The sequence below is a fragment of the Ambystoma mexicanum genome, chromosome 2p (genome assembly GCF_040938575.1).
Source record: "Ambystoma mexicanum isolate Mex_15411 chromosome 2p, UKY_AmexF1_1, whole genome shotgun sequence".
Taxonomy (NCBI): domain Eukaryota; kingdom Metazoa; phylum Chordata; class Amphibia; order Caudata; family Ambystomatidae; genus Ambystoma; species Ambystoma mexicanum.
The window spans coordinates 776424100-776444827 of record NC_090923.1 but is presented as its reverse complement, the minus strand read 5'-3'; the positions used below and the strand labels follow the sequence as shown (position 1 = coordinate 776444827).

Genomic DNA, 20728 nt, shown 5'->3' with positions numbered 1-20728 from the left:
CATGTACGAGTTTGTTGTTATATTTAGTATTTAGTATTATACAGTCAGAAAAAAAAGTGCCAAGCATTCACTTGTTGAATATGAATATAAATTAAGCAAACATTGAGCATAATTTGTCAATAACAATAACGTGATCAAACAGGACAGTGTATTCCAGCCATGTACAATCTGCCTGACCACCCAAATGCTATGAAATCCTTGTCAAAATAAATGTACCTCAAGTCTTTTTCTCTAAAGCAAACTGAGGGTGAAAAATCGCAAATTGCACTGTTGCTTTTAGGTGTTAGGCAGGTGGATCAGTTTATGGACAATAAAGACCAATTCAGACTGTTTCAAGTTTAAGGGCCTCATTCCGACTTTGGCAGTAGCCATGCCGCTATCGGCGGCATGGCTGCTGCCGAAATCGGGTCCGGGTTCCCAGAATGGGGAATTACCGGGTCATTACGAGTTTGGAGGGCCCGGTAATTCCTCCCTCCAGGAACCCAAGTCCGGACCTTCCCCATTCCCAACTGAGCCCCCATAGGGCTCAATGAGAATGGGAGAGGATGCAAACAACGTGCTGATTACAAGCGACCCGTTGTTTGCTCCCTCTTCCCCTCGCGGGACCCGGTAAGCATGCCTGGTTTGACTAGGCGTTACTTACCGGGTCCCACAAGGGGAGCTTGTAATGAGGTGGAACGGGTTTAACGGGTCCGCCTCCTTTAGCGGAGCCCATTAACCCGTTCCGCCTCACTCGTAATGAGGCCCTAAGTGTACTGCTACGACAAGGGTGCACCTGTGGGATGTAAGTAACCACCAGTACACCTGAGAGGTAAAACTCAACACATTGGTCCCGTGACCCAAAGACTGAGGTTTACCAGTGTCAAGTGAAAACAGAAGTTTAAAATGTAACTTTATTTCTAAAGGTGCGAAGAGGCCCTCCTGCTAACCCGGAGAGCACAGACTGTGAAACAAGAAATAAACGTATAAGTGACAAAATTCAACTAAATCATCCTTTGGTTTTAAAGTTGTTGTTTTTTTCACAGGAGTATCCTTTTACTGTACCTGGAAGAAATTACCTAAATGGTGATTCTAAACTTTACATTAGAGAAAAAACTATTTAAAAAGTGACATTTTATTTAAATTAAAAATTGTAGATTTTATATTATTTATGACAGTGTAAAGATACAGAAAGCAGTGATTCTGTTGTGTTGATTTGAAGAGCATTGGTATGTTTGATTCAGTCTGGAATTGTGCTGACTTCAAGTTGACCTGGATTTCAATTCAGAACAAAACCTCTCGCAGGGGAGAATGTTAGAAAAATACTCTTAAATTCCAGTAAGTTATACTTTGCAGTCAATGTAGGGATCACTGTCTGCAATTAAAACTATGTTTGTTTTTGTGGCTTGCTCCAAACATTTAATTGCACTTAACATGACAAGTTAAAGCATACATCACCATAAAACCCAGCATTTGCCTTGATCTAATGCAAGCTGGCCGAAATAGCCCTATCAACTGACTCACGAAGGGATTTTTATTCAACTCATGTGCTGACCACGAGACTCCAAGTTGAATCACAGGGTAGGTCTACAGATGTATAATTGCCTTGGTTTTAAAACAGCTCATATTTACATTTGAACCTATATGCAAGAGAGATTATCACTCTCTAGATGCAAAATGAAATATCACTTATATCTTTTGAACAATAAGATTTCGAAATATAGGGCTGGGCCCGTTGCAAAGCTAAATGTATCCTCTTTATTATGACAACAAATGTCTACAGTCTGCAACGTTTACTAATTAATACAAAGAGAAAAAAGTATGGAGCAGAATGGCAAATATGAATGCGGCATATCCAACCACACATCTGGAAAATCTGATTAGAAAAATGTTGGCTGCACAGCATTGTCATATTGCTGATATGAAATAATAAAAGAATCATCCATTGAAGATTGTTGATGTGTTTTCAATAGGAGTATCTAACTATGAGACAGGTCAAAGGAAGAACTTGGCCAATCAAACATGACTTTATGGGTATTTTGGAGACGTTTTTGTTAAGTCAAGGATTTTGATATTGACAAGTAGTAGAAGTGCAGCTAGAATGGGTAGTGTTATTCAGACTTAAGGTATACATAGAATTGATTATGGAAATGGATGCACATGTGTGAAGAATAGTGAGAATAGTGCAGCAAGGTTAATTTTGTTTTCTATAGACAAGCTTCCTGTTAATGTGTAACATTGTGGTGAAGTTCCCCACATAAATTGTGGGGAACACCTACAAAAAATTTAGTTTTGAGCAAACAGCCTGTTTTTAACCAGAATTGTGGGGTTGGACTATTTATTAGGGAGCATGAGATTGTGTGCACTTAAAGAGCAACCCAAACATTAACATAATGACCAACATATATCTTACAACCAGTTATTGCAGATTCCTGTTGGATTTATAGCACACCTGCAGCGAAAATCAAACCCTGTCAATCTGACAGCCAGTCCAGGACTACAGTAAACAAATGTGAAAACCGAAGAGTAGTGCCTTCTGTTTGGTGCCTCGAGGCAGTTGAGGAAACATTGTTTGTGCCCTGACTTGCCCGGCAATGTGTCATTTACCCAGGCCAGTGGCAGTCCCATGTTTCCATGTCCTTTGAACTCATCTAAACTGGAGTGTGCCCACCGTTTGTGGTTGTGCAGCCAGTCCCCCAGTGAAAGTAGCATGGCGGACAACCAAAGCAGTACTCTTGACCTTTCCAAGCGTTCCAACCCAAAAAAGCTGGGATGCCTGACCAACAGAGAAAATGGTAAAACAGAACTGAAAACGTGGAGTAAATGTTCCTTTACGGAGGCAAGGAAATACGAAACAATACTATAGCACAAGGACATGTTGATGCTTAGATTTGAGAAGAATGTCGATTTGATTGTTTACCCTATCCTCTAACAGACATTTAGTAGATCATACCTGGTGGCCATATTGTCAGGGCAGTTATTCATTCAGATGAGGCATTAACACACTGGGCCTCATTACGGGTTTTGCAGTAATGCAAAAACGATGCCGATAAGGGAATACCGGCACCCTTTAACGGTCGGGCCTATTACGAGTACACATCCCGGTATTAGCACCAGCAATGAGACCGTGCCCCTCCGTACCGGCATGTGCGCGGGCACACGCCTCTTCGGGCCGGCAATACCGGGATGCCGCTAACAGGAGGACATTATGTTAGGGAGAATTCTCAAGAATGGCTAATTTCCCTTACCTACTGAGTCCCTCAGCAGCTTTGCTGGATTTCTGGGATTTATTGTTTAACCTGGTAAGAGTGTGAGCCCTTTTTTCCCACTCTTACATGTGTTTTGCTGTTTGTGTTTAACATTTTCTTGTGTTCATAAACTGTGGAGCCTCACCTACTCCATAGGCATCAGCTTTTTTATTGTGTGTTACACAGCACCTTCAGTGCAGTGACACAGGGTTGTCTTTTAGACCTCCCAACTCAAACTCCATTTTCTGGGACTGACGACTGTCTCCCAGAACATGTAAAGTTGCCATTAACTTTATTAGTCTTTTAAAATCCACATCCCAGTACACCCTATCTTACATAGAGTACTGGAAAGGGTTAATACTTATCCCTTTTTGTCTGTTTCTCTTGGAGAATTGTTTTGCTCCCTTTTCATCAAGATTTGGCTGGTGGCAGTGGTAACTACCCTATTTTTCCTACCACAGTTATCTTAAATTACCTTGGTATTGTTTTAGGCTATCTTGGTAGCCTCAAACTTAAACCCGCTAGACCATATAGGTTTTTATACGGTTCCGGCTGGATTTATTCACCAGTTCTTTTTGAAAATGTCTTTCTCGTGTTTTACTCTGCGTGCCAAACCAGGTTTGGTTCCTTTGTTCACCATCACAGAAGCCCTCCTTAGGCGCCTGAAAGTCTGGGTAGGCAGGATGTGAGGGAGGAGTTTTAGGACTTCTGCCATGGGTTCCCTTGGTAACCTAAGTCACACTCCTGTTTGATTGGCTATGTGACTGTCCCGGCGGGACAGCCACCCTGCTGTCTGATTGACAGCCAGGCTGTGTGAATGGGGGAAAACTGCATAAAAAGCAGGTCTCTGTGATTGGAAAGGCCGAGTCGCCACTGGAACGAAAGAACCAATGAGGAGCTGACAGAAGAGGACCCCTACAATGACTGAACTGTCCGGTGAAGCCCTGCTGCAGGTCCGAATCTTCAAGCTCCAACGACAAGATCTACCAGGAATCTTCTTCCCCTGAGCTGGTGGGACCAACCAGTTTGCCCAAACTGCAAGCCAGGACTCCCTCCTCTGGTCGAATTTGCTGTACAGAGCTACAGTAAATCGGATAGCCAGGAAGGTCTGACCCTGCTTGGCTTTTAAGGAGTGCACCTTTTATTTGTTGCTTTGCTCTGCTGCTGGTTTCTTCCCTCGACAGTGCAGGACTCTCCAGTCTTCCTACTTCATGTCAATCCGATAGTCGCTTCAGGAACCGTGAGCCAGCAGGAACTGCCAGGAACGTTCAACTCAGCTACAGATTCTTCTCAATTTAAAGGTACTGTGCAAATCCGGTTGTTCGTTTCGTCCAGCCGCGGTGAAAGTGGGTGAAACCTTTCACCAATCCGAGGGCTTGTCCTTCTCTACTCTTTAAACTAACTTATCTGCTGACCAACTTCATCCGGAACTCTTGCCAAAGACTTAACCACAAACTACCCTGAACTGTGTGATCTTGAGCAAAAGACTTTTGTCCTATTGACTTTGGCCCTAAGCCTTTTTGATTTGATTCCATCACTGTAGTTCCTCTTTCTAGATTGCCATGCTTACTTACCTGTTGGTGCGGCTCAATTTTTACCTAACTTTGTCTTTCCCTCCCTTTTTAAATTACTGGAGTGCCATTTGTTTCACACTTCATTTTGAGTTTAACTTGTCCAGAATCTATTGGGAGTGGTGTGGTGTATTAAAAGTGTGATTTCTCAACTGTTTTACTTTAGTGAGATGTTATACAACTGATGTGTAAATAAATGTATATTCTTTTACTCAGAAACCTTGAGTCAGTGTTTGTTTGAATCATACTAACTGCTGTCCTTTGTGTAACTATTGATACTCCTCACTTGCTCCTGAGATAAGTCTGGCTGCTCAGCCATCGCTACCACTTTACTGTGTAGTACAGGCGTTTACCAAAGGTGAATTTGTAATGTCACTTGTAGTGTTAATTGTGTGTGGTATTCCCAAAGGGTACTGCATATAGTTCTGCCTAACACATTACAAGTCCCGCGGACATGCACCTACCGGCATCCAGAAGGCGGTAATTAGGGTCACCGCGATGCCGCATCACCGGCATCGCAGAGCAAATGTATAATAGCAATCTTCTGTGTTCCCAACTGCCACAGGTGCATACAATCAGCACAGTTGGATGCAATACAGGCTAACTCAGCACAAAAGGAGCACACCCACACACCACACGCCTTCCTACACTAAAATGATCCCACCTGCTGTTGCGATTTTGTAGCTGGAGGACATGCCTGCATTGCCACTCTATGACCAACAACTACAATCGGCACAACAGGGGAGATGCAGGAGGAGAGGGAGGGTGAGACAGGCCCAGCAAATCCCACCAGTGCAGCCACTGGTTCCACGTAGGCATGCACCAATTCCTCGCATCAGGGCCAATCCTTACAAACTATCCCCTGTGCAGGTCCACACCCTGTACCGCCAGGACCGGGACACCATCACCTCGATTGTGGACATGATACACAACAACATAGTCAGTCTGATTGAAATCCGCACTGCCATCCCCCTCTTCTGAAGGTAGGAACTGTGCTCCAATTTCTGGCCACAGGCACCTACCAGTACACAGTGGGGCAGCTTAATGGCGTATCACAACCCTGTATATCACGCATGCTGAACCAAGTGCTGGATTCCCTCATGAAGCATGCAAGGGACTACATATCCCTACCAGGGACTGCCCAGGAGGTGAATGACACAAAAATTGGCTTCCATGCACTGGCAGGCATGTCACATTCTTTCAGTGCCCTCGAATGCACCCATGTGGAATTGGTGGCCCCTCGTGACATGGAGGTGGTGTACCGCATTCGTAAGCTATACCACCCCATCAATGTGCAGATGGCATGTGGCTCCAGCAACATCATCACACATTGCTGTGCCCGATTTCCTAGATCAGCTCATGATGCTATGGTGCTGCGGAACTCCTCGCTACCCCGCCACATGGAGCGACATGCTGCACGATGTGCCTGGCTGCTGGGTGAGTCTGCTCACATGCCAATGGCAGTGTATGGGGGGAAGAGATGCAAACTCCACCTGGGTGAGAATGGGGGGGAGAAAGATGCATACTCCACCTGGGTGAGAATGGGGTGGTGACTGGACACTGCCCATAGTGAAAACAACTCTCCCCTAAACATCCCAACCTGAACATGACACTGAAAATGTCAACACACTTACCCTTGCATCACAACAATGCCAATATGTCAGACTTGCAAGCAGCCCACACCCCTCAACATGTCCACTTCACATCATCAGACTGTTCCCCTGCAACACAATACAGCAACATGCATTGAGTAAGCGTAATGTACATGTCTGCATCAAAGCACCACACAGGTAATGCATCCATGAGTGTGCATGAATACATTCCAACCAGGGAATCCACTGATTGTCACTTGCCCTCCAGCACAGTAGCGCTGCATGCCAACATGGCAAAGTGAACCGAAGTATGCAAAATGGAATACAAACTTGTGCCAACACTTCACGTAAACACACCTACAAAGTGCAATTTCAGTGGTAGCCATCCACAGTACATTAGTACCAGCATGCAAGTGGACACCCTGCATCATTAGGGGAATGCTACCTACACCTGTGGAGCATACCACCAAACACATAGTCGCACAACAAAATGTGTGCAGACATCACAGGATATGTGCATGGCGTCATCAAAGGGCTGCAAGCATGAGAGTGCAAAGTACATGTGACATGGTACACATCATCCTAAAGCTACAAACATTGGTGGACCTGAATATTGTGACATCACCTGCCATACAACCCTCACATGTGACCACCTCATGGTCACTTTCACTCCATCTAGTTGTGTGGTTAGTCCGATGTCAAGGCCCCTCAGTCCTGTATGTCACACATGCCCTACACCATTTTGTTGCTAAGTAGTGAACAGGCCAGATAGTTGTGCATATGTGTAGCCAATGACTACCAACTAGATATCCTGTGTGCCAACATGAACAATGGACAGGCTTAGTACAGATGTCATAGAAGAAATACCCTCACTCATACCTTATTGTGCTGCCATGCAAGTGATGCTGGTTATCCCCTGAAGCCGTGGCTCCTCAGCCCTGTCAGGAATCTACAGGACAGGCACGAAGAGGACTACAATCGGGATCATTCCCGCACCCGTGTTGTGATTGAGCAGACCATTGGCCCGTTGAAGGCATGGCTCTGCTGCCTCAGCAGGTCTGTTGTCGCACTCGTCTACGGGGCTGAGAAGGTGGATAAAATCATCATGGTCTGTGCCATGCTGCACAACATGTGCATCCGGTGGAACGTACCTCTGCCACCTGATATTGACCAGCAAGCATCGGGTGAGGATGAGGATGAGGAGGGAGAAGATGTTGCACGTCGGCCAGGGCACCATGCACCAGATGGACGTGCGGTGCGCCAATCAGTGATTTACAATTGTTCATGAGAGACAGGGATGCAGAGGACGCAATGGTGGCTGTACTCTGGGCACTGGGATCGGGTGCATATGGACACAGGGTGTGGTGGTAGATGGGCACTGTACACTGTAATGCATTGAATGAACAAATGCCCAAAAACCAATGTCCACTCGTGATATCTTTTATCCAAACAACGGGTGTATTTAACAGTATAATCAAGCATAGTGAATTGGCCCTCCACTGCAGCCCTTCCCCCCTCCCCCCACAACACCCCCACACACCCCCTACCCCACAAAACCCCCACACACACCCTCCCCCTCCCCCCACAACACCCCCACACACCCCCTCTCCTCTTTCCCCTCCCCACAACACCCCACACATGATATGGAATGCATGTCATTGTATGCGTCTAGAGTCAGCACATGCAGGCTGCCCCTGCTTGTTAGGGAGAATTATCTTATAAGGCTAATTTCCCAAACCTAGTGAGTCCCCCAGCAGCTTTGATGGATTTTTGGGGTTTGTTTTTTTCTCCTGCTAAGAGTGAGACTCCTTTACTCCCACTCTTAGACATGATTTGAGGTATGTCTTTGATTTGTTATGTGCTTATGGGCTATGGGGTTTCTTTTTACTCCATAGGGTACCATCTGTTTTTTTGGTATGTGTGTTACACAGCACCCCCAGTGCAGTAACACAGGGGTGTCGCAGTGACCCCCAAACATAGACTCCATACCCTCGGACTGACAACCGTCTCCCAGGGCATGTAAAGTCACCATTGGCTTTACTAGTTCAAAATTTTTAACAGAACCAGTACAAACCATCATATTGTGGAAGTACTGGTAAGGGGTAATTATATTGCCCCTGGGTCTGTTTTCAATGGGGCACTGTCCAGTCCCCCCTTGTCGAGTTTCTGGTTGGTGGCAGTGGTTACCACGCAAAATATTCCACCGGAATATTCTCTATGGGATTTTCCCATTGATTTTAAACGCACCACTTTTTGGTGCAATGTTAAAGATACCGCCGGTTTATTTATTTAATATTAAATCATCGGTTGGGTCCTTTTGCCAGAACTCGATTCTAAAATGGCGTTTGTGTCCGTCTCTGTAACTCTGACGAAGGTCGAGCCCTTTGTTCCACTTTTTGGTGGGCTTCTCCACAGAAGCCCTCCAAATGGTGCCACTCTGTCTGGGTTCCACAGGAGGGGTGGAGGGGGGAATTGGCACCCTGGACTGCGTTGCCTTAGCAACCCAAGTCACACTCTACTCTGATTGGCCCAGTGGTGAGCTGCCTGGCTCACCACTTAGCATGTGTGATTGACAGCTAGGCTGAAGAATGGGGGTTTTGCGTCAGAAAAGCAGGGCCTTTGGGACTGGAACTTCAGAAGTCGCCACAGGACCTAAGAATCCGAAGAGGGAAGAAGTTGAGCCATCTGCAACAACGACACCACCTGTGGAGCCCTGTTGCAACGAACTCACCACTTTCCCAACGACAAGAGAAGATCTTCTGCTGGACGAGTCTTCTTCCTCTGAGCTGGTGGGATCAACCAGCTCACCCCTTTCGCCTTCCAAAGACGTCTCTTGGTCGAATAGCCTGTGCCAAGCACCCCGGCGGCCGGATTGCCAAGCTCACCACTTTTGACCGCAAATAAAAGGATTGCACCTTTTAATCGGGAACTCTGCGGCTGGTTTCATCCCTGTGCAGTGCAACGACTCCAAGTTTCCTCCCCTACGAGATCTTCTCTTCCCCTGGTCGGAACCATGAACTTCAACCACTGTCAGAAACAACTGCCCCCGCTGGAGCTTCCTTTCTTTTTATGGTACTGTGTCCTGCCTGGCCTACCTTTATACAGATTGCTAAAGGTGACCCTTAAATCCTTGGCTTTTAAACTGGGTTGGCTCCAGGCCTTCTAACTATATCTTTTGAATCACCCCAACCGCTTTTGAACACTCTGCAGAGACTTTTAGTGCACTTTAAACCGTGTGATCCTGGGCACATTTCGCTTGGCTCCATTTAAAGTGGGCCTGGCCTATGAACTTTGGCTCTACAGTATAACCTGCCTTTCTCCCCTTGCTCTGAACTCTTAAAGGTGTTGGGAACTGTTGTATTTCTACGCTCTGCCTTTTTCTCTCCCTTTAACTACATTATCAGAGTGCCATTTTGGTTAAGCGCTCACATCTGTTCTAACAAATAGTACTGTTTTAACCCTGACTTGTCTGATAGTTATTGCATACTTTACCTGACTATGTTTTAACTTGCTTTTGATTGAGAGTGCTAGTATATGCCATAAAGTGTGTTTTAAATAAATAATTATATACTTTTTATACAAAGCTCTGGTCAGTGTTTGTTTGCTCTACTGTGTTTTGGCCCTATTGTGTATACTCTACATACTGCCCTACTCTTCTTGAGAGAAGTCTGCCCGGTCAGCCACAGCTACCAGGTAAATCTGGGTGGTGCGGACTGCTACCAATTGGGTTTACTGCTTACTCCTGTAGTCTTAATCTTTTTGCAGTGTTCCCCAAGGGAACTGCACAGGATTCTGCCTAACACGGCTACAGGCAGCCTCTCTTGGCCTCCGGGGGCTGCACATCTGAGCGCCACGTGGTGCGTGTTGATCTTGGCACGGGGCTCGTTTGGGTAGAGCTGGCAGGTGTACAAGAAGATGATGCCGTGCTTGAATGAGCCTCTGTTGGTGCAGGGTACTGCACCTCCAAGGTCTGTGCAATCCTGGCCAGGACCTGGGTAACTGCTGATAGCCCCTCGCATATCAGCTTGGTATTCCTGTCCATGGCCCATGTCATGGCCGCAGTGTTCTCACATACATCCGCCTTGTCAATGCACCTTCCGCAACATATTGCTTCACAAGGTCCGTGAGCTGCTGCTGACGCCCCTTCATTCAGGTTATGCGCCCCTCTATGTCCCGAATAGCTGTGGAGGTGGACAGGGCATCTGCCGAGGGGCCCAATGCAGGGCTGTCTCTGGTGGGCTCCAGGCCTCTTGGATCCCCTCCTCCTGACTGGTGCTGAGGGGTGCCATCTGGGGTGCCCTGTGGGGTGTGCTTGGGGGTTTGCTGGGGGCTTGGTGTGCATGCACCATCCCCGGACAGGTTGCCGTCCTCATGTGAGCACTCCTTGACTGGGCCCTCTCCCTCGTCTCCTCTCTGGGGCGCTGAGGCAGCTGCCTCCCCGATGGAGCTGTTGGCGGCAAACTGGGTCCTGTGTGTCTCTGCCTCCGGATGAGTGGATACGTCCTGTGTTCCTGTTTTGTCTTGAGGTTTCACAACTGTTGTTTGCCGCTCCTGTGCCTTGGCCTGTTCTGATGGTGTTGCTTTGGGTGGCAGTTGGTGCTTCGTAGTGGCCCTCAATGTCGATGGCCTGGTGCCATCATCCCTGGCCCTGGGCTTTTTTGCCGGTGTCCTGGCCTGTGCCGCAGTATCCTGGCCATCACTGTCGGCATCTGTGCCTGTGGGGAACCGAGATGTAGAATCTGATAAAATGAGGAGCCTGGATTTGTTATCATTAGAGAATCATTACTCTTGGTTACAGAACCATTATTTAGTATTACCCCTTTAGGAATTATTGCATCATGCTTAGTAATCCATCATATATTCCGCATTTATTTCTAAATTTGCATTTAGAATGACACACTGTCCATTGAGTGTGCACATAGAATGAGTTTCCATATAGGTAGCGCTTGGCATTGCGAGAGAAAGCGTAAACACTAGAAAGCATTTAGCTGGCATTATAAAGCCATTCCACTGAATTAGACAGAGAAACACCACAGTGTGTGAAGATTGTTTTGAATTACACTGAGTACAAGTATTCGTAAATGGTTGCTTGGCAGGCAGACAGATAACACAAACCTTGTCCGAGTGGGGAAGGCAAAGGTAGCCTTATCAGCATGGGCTTGTGTGCTTCGCGGAGACAGAAAAGGTGGGAGGCAGCGCCACATGGAGAATGGGAGAGTGTGCTTTTGCATGAGAGGAGAGATGGCCTGTTCTCTGGAGGAAAGAGGATTTCGTAAAGCCAACAGTGGAGTGAATGGGTATGAATGGAGAAATAGGAGGCAGGCACCGCAGACAGATAGGCCATGACAGAGATATGCTTTGAAATTTCACATTGACACAGAACACGACAAGAGCACGGAGTGAAAGTACACAGATTTTCAGGCATGTTCATATAGAATGCTGACACAAAGAGAAATGAAGGAATGCTTAAAGTAACCATAGGGATTTGAGTGTGTCATGAATAGTATAACCAGAGGTGAACAGAAGGGAGTTTCTAGTAGTTGTTGGAGATGGAGTTTTGGATGGAGCTGCTCTCTGAGAGATAGATCGAGAGACGTTTGGATGCAGTTCTGAGATTGAGGGAGAGGTGTCTTGGTGCAGCAGAATCCGATGGCTTGGGAGAGTTTGAGAGTTTGGCAGAGCTTGGCAGAGGCAGTTTGAGTGACCAGATTTTGAGAGGCAGAAACTGACTGGCTGGTTGCAGAGTTGTGCATAGAGGAGAGACTTGACAAAGACAGAGCTGGAGAGGGGGAGAGAGGCACATGCAAATGGGAAGTATGGTTCATGAACTAAACTGATTGATTAGAACAGACACTCACACAAAGAGCTTTGTGTTTGGGAAAGGGTAAATCAGACAGGATTGTCTTAGATAGAGAGTATGAAGTATGGTGTGGATTGGAGAGGAATGCTGACACTTGCATTAGACTGCATTAGAATCACAGGCTTGCATTAGAAGCCTGCAAGGCTTATAGTTATTGCATGGTAGATTTGCACCAGAAGCATAAAAGGTGCAAAGTTGAGATTTGCATAGTTTTGGTAATGCTTGCATCATGACTTGTTATGCATAAATAAATGTATTCTATTGTTAAAATTAAATCGATTTGTTTGTTTTCTTTGTGTCTTATGTTATTGTGGCTATAGGAGTATGATAGGAGTAATCTAGAAGTAACACAGTGCACATAGGCCCTGCGATACGAAAGCAGGGGGGTATAGTGATCCACAGCCCCTAGGAGATTGTCTAAGATTGTCCAAGATGGTACATGGTTGCCCAAGGGGGGGCCGTGAGATATTTGTTTTAGGGGTCTCACAGAGAGAGGCACAGCATCAGTGATGGTTGTACGTGCATCATGATGTCATGACCATGACCCTGGGCTTTGGGCCTCAGGGTCTCTAGGCCTCACCACAATGTCCCTACAGGGCTCCAAGGGCCCAATTATGCCCCTTTCAGCCCTACTGGAGCCAGTCCTGGCGCCTTTGGCGCCAGGCTCATATAGTAGATGGAGCTCCCATTGGGGAATGGATCAACATGGCTGCCCCCATTGGGTTCAGTTTGGAACTGAACCATGCGGTCTAGCATCTTGGGCGTGGTCTGTCCCGAAGGCACCTGGGATGCCTGTAGGCTATTTAAGCCACGTCCGAACTGCAGCACATGCTTTGCGTTGCTCTGCACTCGCAGTGTGATGTTCACCGTGACCTGTCCACAGCATTCCAGGCACCTACAAAGAAGAAGAAGAACCCATTATTTATCCTTACCTGCTCGGCAATCCAGCTCCTCGAGTGTTCCAGTCTCTTCTCTGGAGTCCGTCTTCACCCGAAAGCAACATCCTAGGAAAATAGAGAAGAAGACAACATTAGCAAGAGTTTGCTTCATTTTCCAGCATCTTGCAGAATTGCGCTTACCTTGCGAAGCGCTGTTCGTACTCGACGGTGGTCCGGACGTCTTCCACTCTGCGTTCCATGTTCTTCCGACCGCACTTCATCCAGGACATCGCGGCGACCTGCAAGAAAAGAACAATACAGGTTAGCCTGATTCCAAAAGCGCACATAGCGCCACACTTTGCACATCCACTTACCAACTCTAGCACTGCCCTCTCCATCAGCTCTACATCATCACCATCCTTTTTGAATCTATGAGAGAAAGAGAAGATTAAACAGGGCAATTACAATTATGGACCCACAATACTTAAGAACTATAGACTTACTTCAAGAGGGGAGTCTCAGCAGGTCTGGACTCCAGGGTCCACGCCAGTGAAGCAACTAGGCAGCAAGGTGCCCAACCACAACGCACCCCTGCACAGAACAGCAGGACGGAGAGCGCATCTTATCTAAGCACAAGGTGAGTAAGACTCTGAGGGGTCGCTGGGGACATCTGGGAGGTGGGCCCTGAGAAAAGGAGATTGTAGGCTAAATCTGCACTCCTGTCTTCCAGAATAGACCCTTGGCAGAACGGGTACCCGAGGAAGGCGAATCCAAGTCGGAAGCTATCCAGCCAGGTCGGGTGGCATCCCTGTGGATACAAGGTGAGCGTTACACATGCATACATTGGTGTTGGTGCAGTTGTTCCCATGTGATGCATTGCAATCTTGGAGTTGTGGCATACAGGGTGCTTGCTATATGGGGGGCGTTATTTAGGCATACGTCAGGTTCTCACATATTTGAGGTGGTGTATGCTGTGTGACATACCGTTGTGTTGTGGTTTGCGTGCAGTGAGACACATGCTGTTTTGCTGTTTGTGGGGTGTGTATCAGGTATGGGATTGGCATGCAGAATGCATGTTGATGTGACAGTTCTGGGGACAGCATCTGGACAGGGATGTGTCCATGTGTGTATGATGGCCAATGCATTGCCTTATGTCACTATCACATTAGTTGGCCAACATCATGCTTTGTTTTTCTATGGTTTCTGGGGACACTCACCTCCATCTGCCGATGACGGTACTCCACACTCTGCATCTCCGATTACCTCGATGCCCTCAATGTCGATGGTACTGGTGCATGTCACCTCCCATCTCGTGAGCTTGATGGGGGAGTGGGCCCCGCCGCCTGTTGATTGGCAGACAGTATATTCCTAACACAGAGGTGTAGATCAGCCCACCGCTTCTTGACGTCTTTTACCGTGCGGGCGGTGGTGCCGACCGCACTGACCTTCCTGGCCACTTCCTCCCATATCTCCTTTTTCCGTATTTGTGCGGGTTGCCTGAGGTCTGCAGCAAAAACGACATTGGCGTTCTCGACCAATGTGTCTGCCAACATGTTTAGTTTGTCAGTTTGTCTTCTAAAAAGCACACCTTGCCCTGATGGGCGGCACCTTTCTTGATTGATTTGGGCATTCTGGTCAAGATGTGTGTGGTGTTTCAGAGGTCCAGGTCCTGTGTGTGGAGGATTGCAATGGATTGTGTTTTTGAAGATGGCCGCCGTTGCATTTCCAGTTCCGGTGCGATGATGTTACTTCCGGTTGCCGTACCCGGTATTGCCGATGACCGTTATTTAGGGGTGGACGGAGGCAGAGGAGGTGTCAGCGCATTACATGATGCCACTAATGGGGGTTTGAGGATCATTAGCAGCATGTCGGTACGGATGTTACTGGCATGCTGGTACGCGCGTGCACACATTCTCGTAATCGGCCGCTATTAGCGGCATCAAAGCTACTCGGACACTGTATTACGTCCATGCCAGTAAGGATTACTTTTTACCATGAATCTCGTAATGAAGCCCACTGTGTGAGCGGCAGCTGCCTTTTGATGTTTGCTCTTAGCTATGACCATTCAAAGAGGTCACAGAGTGTGTGAGCCATCACAATGCATCCCTTGCTGAGAATGTTCATCTGGTGTACCTGTTGGTGCTCATCTTAACAAAGATGGTGATGGCCTGTGCCCTGCTATTCTATGCAGATATACCACAACTGGTGAGAGAACTGATTTCATCCTTACATGCTGAGCTACGGGTTAGTAGATTAAGGTAACATTGAATACCTACAGGGTTCCATTGTGGACCCACATTTCAAAGTAAAGGTAGCCACTCTTCATCACCATGTCTTGGGGAGGAAGAATGGCAGCAGGTATCACAGGGTGTAGACACAGTGAATATATGCAGGAAGGTGTTTGCAGTGTTTCCAAAATCAATTTAATGCAGACCATTAAGACCATCAACCAGCCCGAATTTTGACAACTACATAGGACATCCGAAGCTCAGGAAAGACAGCAGCATCAACAGGCAGTACATCACTGACAACTACTGAACGGTGTGTGAACAATGTGAGCAGAGCTTAAAGGGAGAGGCATTTGTGGGACACCATCCTGAGTGACTCAGACATCTTTGATACAGATGATTAATCAATAGGAACAGACAGCAGACTATCAGATACATCAATGCAGGAAAAGATGATAACCCATTTTAGGACTGGTACAGCAAGAGGTGCTGGCCAGTGGCACTTCCGTTAGTTTTATGTAGATTGCTTAGCTGCTTCTCCTGCAAGTGTGCAATCAAGAGAGAATTGATGAGGCTGTGCTATTGTCTTAACTGCACAAGAAGTTTGTGAGAGTCTTGTGTTGAACAAGTGTCATTTATAAAAGTTAACAAGCAATGCTGAAGATTATGGAATGACATCTGCACAACCAACCCAGCAGTTTGGAAGATGATGATTTGTTTTCCAGCATTCCTCCACTCTACGTCACAACATTGAAGTCAGTGTGCAAGAGGGCAGTTATAAACAGACACAAATTCAATGTCTAGAATAATGCTTGTGTCTGCTCATTAATGGTGAACTGGAGAACCATGAAGGGTTCTAATAATGCTAATAAAATACGACTACTATATCATAATAATACAAAACGATAAATGACAAACACAGTGGGGAAAGTATTTTTTTTGTTTTCATTTTTTGTAAAGTTACACAAAAGGGAAGAGGCACAAATGGAAAAACCTTTTTTTCTATTTTATAAGGTTAAACTAACATATACCACCATACCAAACTGATCAAACACTTCGACAAAGTGGAACAAAATGACTTAATAAGCCGACTGAACATCAAGCAACTACACAAGGTCCAAGAACAAACAGATAACACTCGTTCAAACTCCACAAAAGCCTTCTTTAAAGCTTCAAAATACAGTGACCACTGTCCACGTGTGAGACTGTCCAGTGCAACACCTTCCCTCACACTCTAGTAAAATCCACAAAGCAACAGGACATAAGCTGTCCATGTATACGGAGCAAACTTCCTTTAGGAGATTTGTGGCCTTTGAGGGGCCAAAACAGACCCAGACATCCCCAACAAGTCACATGAGAGGACTTTGAATGGCAAGACAAACCCAATCAATATACCGATTATTTCTTATGAGAGACACTGCTCCACACTTTACCTCAAAGGATTGTGCGAGACCTGGAAGACTGCTGTGAGTTTGTCAGAGGCTCAGCACCTGAAACCCATCCCACTTTTGCACTAGGGACAAATCTTCACTAATCTTCATACGCTGATGTGTGTTTAATTTATATATTGTCATCCATGCCTTAAGGTGCTAACTATAGGTTCTTTTATACACAATGCTGAGCAGCAAAGCACCCCACTCTGTACATTTGGTATTGTGTCGGTTCACCAACAAACACAATCCTGTATGGGTATTATCCTTCCTGAATCATGATTATGGACATTCAACCAAAACACCAAATGTTCCCTAAAAAGAAAAGGGGGTTCAGGAGGGAGGTGTAGGTTAATGCAGGGTTTAGAGGCAGGTTTGGGATAGGAGTTGTGAATGTCCAGGACTATGTGGGACACCCCCATCTTGAAAATTAAGTTAGGATTCAGCAGGCTGATGTTCTGAAACCCTGGATTGGGATACTAATACATATTACTTGTGATCAACAAATTCAAAAAGGTCTCGAGACAAAGACTACACTCTTTGTGTGTGTTTTTCGTAGGTCGACTTTAGACATTATGCAACTTAGTCATACCTTTTTGAAACGCCACGTGGTCTCCAGAGAGAAGCACGTGCAATTGTACATGAACGGTAGCACTTTCCAAACATAGCTGAAACCCGTTCCCAATATTGAGACAATAGCTAAACTACTCTATACCTACTGACCAATCAGTATTTTAAGGTGTTCACATAAATGACATGCATGTTCCATCCCCATTGACTTTTTCTAAAGTGATGACAAAAACAGCATTCAACAAGGAAGAATTTGCCTATCTTGAACATTTTTATATAAAAGTATTATTGAACTAAGTACTCGTTTAATAACCTCAAAGGAATGAACGGCTGAGTATGTCTTGCTGGGATTTGAACTTGCAAACTAAAGACGATGCACTTGCGGTCAACTGGCTGAGCTAACTAATCAGCTCAGACAATATATTTATTACATGTATGGTTTTGATTATATATTTGCATATTATGCCCACATAATAACTTAATAGCTCTTGTCCATTTCGGTTGATGCCAATCGTGGCCCCTCCCGGGTGTATTGTAGGGTATTTGGAGCAAACGCACCTTCCGAGTGGAAGGTGATGTGATCCTTATATTATAGAAGCATAGCGATACTATAAATCTGTTACATTATTGCTCATTGTGTCTTGTTGATATCATCAACACTATACCATTCGTTTTTTTGAGCTCTTCCACCAAGAACTGGGCCTCCTCCTGGATCCTCTCCTCAATGCTCCTTTTACCCATGCCGAAATTTCTCAAAGTCATGATAGAAAATCGTCTGAGTTGCTTCCATCGCTCTCCATTACTGATTACGACACCTGAGGGCCACAGAAAAATAATTATTTGTCATGGTGGTAAAAATTGCTGCGATGTTGTTACTTAAAAGTAGAAATCAGCAAATGTACATTGACTTTAATTGATATGGTATCTGGCAGCTGTATGTGAGCAGGCCAGAAGTAGAAATGCCTGCCGTTGGAATATATTAACATTTTACAGTGAACAGGACAAGGGGTATTGCATTTTAAAAAGTCTCAATGTTTTCCAGTTGGTTTATAGTATACCTGTATGGTTGTCCCTTTAACATTTTCATAAACTGAAGAAAGTCTCCCATACCATATGTTAAGCATATTGCAATCCACTGAGGAGTTCTGCCTAGAATGGGCTACATGCTTGTCCCCTAAGGGAAACCTAGAAATAAAGACACAGACCCCAGAGTTTATATAAAATAATGTATTCAATGCAGTGAGTGTGTTTGTTCTTAAGTGTTTTGGACGTGTCCATCCATTCCACCATGGGGATAGATGGAATGATGAAAACAAAAGGAAAAAGCAAAACAAAGAGCAAGAATCTCCTGCCCAACCCATACTAGAAAACATAAACCATTATAAAGTAGGGAGAAACCATTAGAAACGAGAGAGAGGGAGGGCCAGACAGGAAAGAGAACAAAAAAGGCAACCCTGATGACATATATGAGCTGTGGACTTGGGCAGTGAAGTCAGACAGGCCACCCAAGCCATGGGTGCCGCCGGTAAGGCTTTTTTGTTGCATATGCCAAAAACAGTGATGGTGGGTGGACCAAGGCAGAGGGCTGCCCATAAACTCGAAAGTGCATGGACAATGCACAGTGCATTCAAGTGGCCCCTTGTGGAGTGCCCTCACATCATCAAGGGGCAGGCTCTCATCCAGCCACACCAAGGACAGAGCCATGAAAGTACTGTAAATTGCTGGCTGATTGCAGCAGTCAGCCATATTGTGGCATCATGTATATGTTGTGTATGTCATTGCTTGTCATTTGTGTATGTATATGTATGTTTATAGTTGGGCGTATGTTCATATTTATGAGACCATTTAGTGCATAGAATAGGAATGTTAACTAGGGGAAAGATTGTTTAGGGAAGATGTTATGTTGCTTATGTGTATAGTATGTAGAAAGTATGGCTGTAGTATGTAAAAGGGAGTAGAGGCGATAAGGACCCTGGTGTGCGTTAGCAGAAACAGGTGGCACCTGACTGAGGCTTCCTGGGGGCAGGGCATCTACTATCATCATGCATCAGTGGGTGGTACCAAGTTTGAACAGGTGTCTGTTCCGTTAGTTTTATAAATATGGTTCTCCCATTGCCCCCTCCAAGGAAGAGTGGGATGACTGAGCAGATCCGTTTTGACAGAATTCATGTCAGGGGAGATTAAAGGAGAATATTAGATGCATAGTAGTTCTGTTAATTTCAAAGGTTTTTATAAATAAAGAGGGATCCCCATAAGGATCCCTATACAATTAACATAGTGAGGGCATAAGGTAAGAACTCAGGGTATAGCTTATCTACTGTTAACAGTCATTTTATTTTACTGACACGGCTCACCTCCTTGGCCAGCTGGTCTGGTGGGTGGTGGTTCCCTGAGGGATTGCCCCTGATTTCCCCTGACCTGAGGTAAGGAATGTGCATGCCATTGTCCCGCAAACAGGGCTGGAAATCAGGATCTACAGAAAATGATAAGTATATAAGTATATTGCAAGTCACTGAGGAGTTCCATAACCAAACAAAGGAACACGCCTGATGGACTAGTTTCTTTATAAGGTCATGGTACCCCAAGATGACTTGAAATATCTTTTTTTGCAAATGGTAGGAGATCTTTTATTCCTCATAATACATACCCATACACTGTCACGCCTCTTAATACCTGGCCTCTTTATTCATGCAATGTAAGTCATCTCCCAGTTTCTGATACATATAATCAAACTATAATCTGTTGGGTTAAAATAATTTGCCACTTATAATGTGTTGTGGAAAGTAGTTTCATGCATCTGAAAATGTTTTAGTTGAGTGTTTTGAAAATAGCAATAACATGCAGATTTTCGCACATTTTTGCTCTCTTGCTCTTCTATGAATGAACGTGACACCGCCAGGCGTTCGGTTACTTCATAGAAAAGATCCTGCTATCAGCATCCTGTGCTACCAGGGCGCTAGTGGCACTAGTAACCCATTCGAGCGCGGGGTAACGGCCCGGCAGCCCAAGTTAAAGTCCCAAGTAAAGCGAGGGCATTTAAAGAGGGCACTGGGACGTTACATCCCTATATAGCCCATGGAACGGGTTACTAATGTTGTATATTATTATAAACCTTCCTCATCTCTACTCGCTCAAGTGGACTGCACAGTGACGTCACAACTAGGCGTAGTAATTGATTATAAAGCACTAGTGCTTTCATTTTCTTATTGAAGGTCACTAGTGATGTGACAGCTAGCCTGTAATAAGAACATTCATTAAACCACTTGTATAATGTTATTTCATGTTGCTATGTATTAAAATCCTCTTGGTGCAACTTCTCCAAAAAGGTTAGGACATAGAATGCTAATGTGTTTCATTTGCGAGACAGTAAAT

General features: G+C 45.5%; 1 protein-coding gene across 1 annotated transcript in view; it reads right to left on the bottom strand.

The window, feature by feature from the left end:
• The window catches only part of LOC138566782 (cytochrome P450 2G1-like), a 498767-nt gene that overhangs the window by 375531 nt on the left and 102508 nt on the right, over positions 1 to 20728 (bottom strand). The window contains exon 3 of the mRNA XM_069644433.1: positions 18022 to 18171. Within this exon, the coding sequence (XP_069500534.1) occupies positions 18022 to 18171 (150 nt within the window). The remainder of the gene's footprint in view (positions 1 to 18021; positions 18172 to 20728) is intronic.